The sequence below is a fragment of the Ursus arctos genome, unplaced genomic scaffold (genome assembly GCF_023065955.2).
Source record: "Ursus arctos isolate Adak ecotype North America unplaced genomic scaffold, UrsArc2.0 scaffold_7, whole genome shotgun sequence".
Lineage (NCBI taxonomy): Eukaryota > Metazoa > Chordata > Mammalia > Carnivora > Ursidae > Ursus > Ursus arctos.
In genome coordinates, this window is record NW_026623089.1 from 25,323,062 (window position 1) to 25,329,061 (window position 6,000).

General features: G+C 46.5%; 1 protein-coding gene across 2 annotated transcripts in view; it reads right to left on the reverse strand.

Annotated features, from left to right (window-relative positions):
- Positions 1 to 1,276, reverse strand: part of WBP1L (WW domain binding protein 1 like) — a 57,777-nt gene extending 56,501 nt beyond the window's left edge. Inside the window, exon 1 of one of the 2 annotated variants that reach the window (XM_026494008.4) lies at positions 1,070 to 1,276. In XM_026494008.4, the coding sequence (XP_026349793.1) occupies positions 1,070 to 1,159 (90 nt within the window). In that variant the 5' untranslated portion in view covers positions 1,160 to 1,276. The remainder of the gene's footprint in view (positions 1 to 1,069) is intronic. The other variant, XM_026494010.4, reaches the window with a different exon arrangement.
- Between the last annotated feature and the right edge of the window lie 4,724 nt (positions 1,277 to 6,000).

Below are 6,000 nucleotides of genomic sequence, written 5' to 3' on the forward strand. Positions count from 1 at the left end.
AAAAGGTAAGTATTTTTGTAGCACTCTGCTTCTACTCTTGATCACAACGCAAAGTTCAAGTGCTAAGCTGTATAGACTCTGCCATCATGCCGTGTGTGAGTGTGTGTGTGTGTCTATTCCCTTCTGAAAAGACAGGGAAGAGAACAGAAAGTGAAGAAAATAGAATGGTAAAGCCTTGCCAAATGTAAGGGAAGGAGGGGTGATTCCCCCTACTGCACCCCACCCAACTTGGCACCAGGAGTAACGCTCCCATTAGGGTTTCGAAATGCCAGCCGGAGCTGGAATCAGCACAAGCAAGCTTCTCTGCCTGGATAAAAAGCAAGCCACCCAGCAAGAAAAGCTGGGGTGCTCCATTTGCTGCCCATATTGGCATCAGCACCACCCTTTGCTCAAAAGCCCTGAACTGGCCTGGATCAGCATCAGTGGCTGGCTCTCCCAGGCCAGCCAGCCTACCAGCAAGAGCTTGTTATAGCTCAAGTGTGCCCTCCTCCTGAGGGGTCCCGATCTACTTCATCCCACAGGCCTCCCAAGAGTCTGGTCTCCAACCTCTTGCCTCCAACACATTAAAAATGGAGCCAAGATGCCGTCGGAACTTTTCCCTGTCCAGATTGAAATAAATATCTTTCCAGCCCCTCCTCCCTCTCAGGCCAGCTCAATAACCCACGTACCCCTACCCGCACACACGTACACACTGCATCACTGCCTCGGAAACCTGCTTCAGGGGGGGACACGAATGCGCCCCCCATGCCTCAGCTTTGCACCACTATCCAGTCACAGTCATCCCAGCCCACCTGACCTAACTGTCCTCTCAAAGGGCCCCTCACTCGCTGGGCACCGTGCCTCTGCCACTTCCTTGACACCAAAACAGGTGTCCCTCAGCTAAACACCGACGCCCCCTTAGATCCTGTCCACTCCAGGCATGGGAGCCCCTCTCGGGACCCCTCAACTCTTGGCAACAACACTCCTTCAGCCCCTCCAGCCAGGCAGCGCCGCCGTCTTCAGCCCCCTCCAGCCAGGCCTCGACGACCCCCAGGCCCCCAGGCTGGCCCGGACGCCCCCTCCCCCTTACCTGCGGGGGTTCAGCCCTGGCTGACAGGGGGCTGGGCAGCGCCTGGAGGAGCAGGAGCGCCATGCCACCCAGGAGCCTTCTCCTCTCCATCCCCCTCCTGCTCCTGCTCCTCCGCCACGGCGCCGCCACCTCCCTCCTCCTCCTCCCTCTCCTCCTCTTCCCTCTTCCTTCTTCCCTTCTTTTCCTGTTTCACTCTCCCCTCCCGCTTCCGGCTCGGCTCCACCCCGCCCCAGCCCAAACACCCTCCCACACACTGGGCAGGCTCTCCAGTTCCAGCGCTTCGTGGGCCCCTGTCCTTCGTCCATTGACCAAAATAGCTGTCGATCAAATAGAAGTCCCGCCCCCCATGAAGACGGAAGACCGAAGGGATCCAGCCAATGAAAAGTGGGAGGAAGCCGGGCCATCTTGAGTGCTGCATGGCGGTGTAAATGTGTCCCAAGCCAAAGAGAGTGGCGGAAGTAGCTCAGATCGGGGGGCGGAGCCATCTGGTACCAGTATTGAAAAGTCTAATTCGGGTGTAGCCATCTTGAGCGTGGCGGAAGTACTAGATTTCTACACTCTAGCAAAGAAAAGAAGGGGTATGGTGATTCTAAAGAATATTGGAAAAGAAGTTGTGTTTTAGAAGGTAACTGGGCGCTCCTTCAGAAGAAAATAACTACAAAGTAAAAATCTTTGACGTCTTTTGTTCTGAAGCGCAGCCCTGTACCCGGGTCGCTCTCCTTGTCTCAAAGTGTTAGCTCAGGTCAATTTGAATTCTCTGAAATAGTACATTTACCTGAGGCACGGTGCTGTGTCGCCCCAAGTTCCAGCAACATATTTCTATTGACTCTACCTCAGAAACAGCTCTGAAATCCACTCCCATTGTTTCCATCCATATTCTCATCTTCTTGCTAAATACACATGGTCTCCCTGCTGGCCCCAGTTGCCAATTCTTCCCTCTCAATTACTGCCACACTCCACAGCAAGGGTGCTCTACGACATAAAACCAAACATCATTGTTATAAGGCTTTCCCTCTTAAAATACTTCAACTACCTACGCAATATACAGTCCGAACTACTCAATATGGTTCTCTCTTGTGTCCTGATCCCTGCCTACTTCTTTTATCTCCTCTTCTGCCACTACATTTTCCCACACATTCCATTTACACCAAACACTTAAGAGATCTCCAGTGTGCTGTGCTTTAGTACACACTGCACATATAGTTCTGTTTATAAACTCCCAGTTCCCATCCCCTCCTTTGTTTCTTCTTCTGGATTCTCATAACAGGAACACTCCCTGTGTCTGATCTATAACATCTGCCTGGCTGACCCCTCCCACTAAATTTGCAGTTTTTTGTATAGCACACCGTTTTACTCTCTCTCTCCCTCCCTCTCTCTCTTTTTTTAAGAAATCCCTACAACATCCTGTACAAGGCCCAACCATGAGCCCAACAATGTTGGTAAAATAAATAAACAAATGAAGACCCATGCCAGAGAAGCCAGATGCCTGTAGCTGCCAATCTCCTCTCAAAATCCTGCCAATGCATTTTGCAGGTTGGCCTAGTCCAGCCCATAGCTGAGCCCAGAGGGAGTTTGTTCTTGGCTTAAATGGTGGCAAAGTGGGACACTGGTAAGAATGAAGAAATTGGTTCTGCCCTCAGCTTAAGAATGTCCATGGCTCTGGGGCGCCTGGGTGGCTCAGTCATTAAGCGTCTGCCTTCGGCTTAGGGCGTGATCCCAGCATTCTGGGATTAAGCCCCACATCGGGCTTCTCTGCTAGGAGCCTGCTTCTTCCTCTTCCACTCCCCCTGCTTGTGTTCCCTCTCTCTCTGGCTTTCTCTGTCAAATAAATAAATAAAATCTTTAAAAAAAAAAAAAAAAAAAGAATGTCCATAGTTCTGCCTCTTCTTGATCCTGCTTTCCCAAGTGTTATAAAAGGTGACGAGTATTTTTGCCAATCTCAAATGTCTTGGAAATTCATCCATACCACAATCAAGCTCCCTAGGGAAGAAATAAAGATTCGGTATTAGGCAAGGGCCAAATTATTTTCATAGCACAGGGCCTCAGTCCTGGCCTCAAGGTTTTGTAAGTCCCCCTTTATAAAAGCCAGGTATCATCATCATCAGGAAACCCCAATAATTTCAATTCAGCAAACACAGATTTTATCCTAACTTCCCTTCCTTTCTTTACCAGAGAGCTCGAACTGAGCCACTGGATGGGACAAACACTAAACCCTGCCCAGTCTGGATTAGCACTTCCCACACGAAGGCATTTGAGTCACCTAACCAACTCGCCTTCCACATCCCACAGATGCCAACTCAGAGAAAGCAGAGAGGTCTTACAAAATGGAGCTGAGATGCAGTTTGAATGAATGCTTTTTTAAGTGCCTCTAAACTGTAGCCACCACATACTTCAGAATTTTCCAAAAGAGCCATTGTCTATACAGGGAGGAGGAATGCCAGGAAGTTTAAGGAGCTGGGAAGGAAAGGAGAAGATTGTCAATTCTTGAAAGGACACCAGTGTGGAATTGCTTCCAAGCTCTGGCTAACTCTGGTAATGTTTCTCCTATTTGTCCTTGGAAACGGGTAAAGCTGAAGCCAGATCTCCTATCCTAGGAAAGCTAGCTCAAAGACATAAAGTTTTCTGCTCAGAAATCAGCTAAAAGCAAATTGCACATGTTACGGCATGGATAAACTTTGAAAATATTATGCTAAATGAAAGAAGCTAGACACAGAAGGCTACACACTGTGTGATTTCATTTATATGAAAAGTCCAGAATAGGCCACTCTACAGAGGCAGAAAGTAGACTTGGGGCTTGGGGGGAGGATGAAGGGAATGGAGAGAGACTGCCAAAGGGTACAGAGTTTCTTTTGGGAGCAATAAAAATATTCTGGATGGAACATTGGGGTGGCTCAGTTGGTTAAGTGTCTGCCTTCGGCTCAGGTCATGATCCTGGGGTCCTGGGACTGAGTTCCACGTCGGGCTCCCTCCTCAGGAGACAGTCTGCTTCTCCCTCTGCCTGCCACTCCCCCTGCTTGTGCTCTGTCTCTCTCTCTCTCTGATAAATAAATAAATAAATAAATAAATAAATAAATAAATAAAATCTTTAAAAAGTAAAAAAATAAAAAATATTCTGGAACTAGTGATGATGATTACAACTTGGTGAGTATACTAAAAAACACTGAATTGTACACTTCATTTTTAAAAAAGATTTTATTTATTCATTTGACAGAGAGAGCACAAGCAGGGGGAGTGGCAGGCAGAGTGAGAGACAGAAGCAGGCTCCCTAATGAGCAGGGAGCCTGGTCCCAGCACCCTGGGATCACGACTGGAGCCGAAGGCAGACGCTTAACCGACTGAGCCACCCAGGCACTCCTGAATTGTAAGACTTTAAAAAGAAGAATTTATGTTATATGAACTCTATTTTAATTTTGAGAAAAAAAGGGGGGGATTAAATTGCAGCCAGTACCTTGGCCTCAGGGAAGTGGCCCTTTTTCTTTAGAGCAGTGGTCCCTGAAGTGTGCTCCCCAGACCGACAGAAACTGCATCACTGGACAATTACTAGAAATGTACATTCTCAGGCCCCACCCCAGACCTACATAATAAGAAATTCTGGGGATAGGGCCCCACAATCTGTTTTTTTTTTTTTTCATTTTAATTCCGGTGTAGTTAACATAGTGTTATATGTTTCAGATACACAACATAGTGATTCAACAATTCTATACATTACTCAGTGCGCATCATGGTAAGTGTACTCTTAATCCCCTTCACCTTTGTCACCCATCCCCCCACCCCCCTCCCCTCTGGTAACCATCAGTTTGTTTTCTATAGTTAAGAATCTGGTGTGTGTGTGTGTGTGTGTGTGTTTGGTTTGTCTCTTTTTTTGTTGTTCGTTGATTTTGGTTCTTCAATCCCACATATGAGTGACATCGTACGGTATTTCTCTTTCTCTGACTGCATCCCCAACAACAGGGAATGTTGGTTCCTGTTCCTTTTTCTCCACATCCTCACCAACACTTTTTCCTCGTGTTTTTGGTTTTAGCCATTCTAACAGGTGTGAGGTATTATCTCATTGTGGTTTTGATTTGCATTTCCCTGATGATAAATGATGTTGGGCATCTCTTCATGTGTCTGTTGACCATCTGTATGTCTTCTTTGGAGAAACGTCTGTTCGTGTCTTCTGCCCATTTTTTTTAAATTTTATTTTTTGTTAATCTCCACACCCAACGTGGGGCTCGAACTTATGACCCCAAGACAAAGATTCTCATGCTCTACCAACAAAACAGCCAGTACCCCTTTTCTAATCATTTTTAAATTGGATTATTTGCTTTTTTGTGTGTTGAGTTGTAATAAGTTCTTTATGTATTTCAGATACTAACCCTTTATCAGATGTCATTTGCAAATATCTTCTCTCATTGAGTAGCTCGTCTCTTAGCTTTGTCGTTTCTTTGGCTGTGCAGAAGCTTTTTATTTTGATGGAGTACGAATAGTTTATTTTTCCTTTTGTTTCCCTTGCCTCAGGAGACATAGCTCGACCCACAATCTGTGTTTTAACAACCCATCCATGTGACTCTGACACACGTTCTAAAAACCACTGCTCCAGAGTAGGGGAAACTTTTTGTGGAAAAGGCCAGAGAGCAAATATTTTATGTTTTGCATGCCACATACATGGGAGTCTCCGTCACATATTCTTGGTTGTTTGGGTTTCTTTTTTCTTTTTTATCCTTTAAGAATATAAAACATTCTTAGTTCCCAGCCACACAAAACAGGTCCCATGTGGTTTGTCAACTGCCGCTCTGAAACAACAGTGCCCATTCCGGAGCATCCAGCAAAGACAGGTGGATTTTTCCTCTGTAGTAAGAGAAATCAACAGTGGCCTCCAGGCACCAGACAGGTTCCCCTTATCGTTGTGGTAACCTCTTTCATACCAAGACCAAAGTAAGACCAGATCC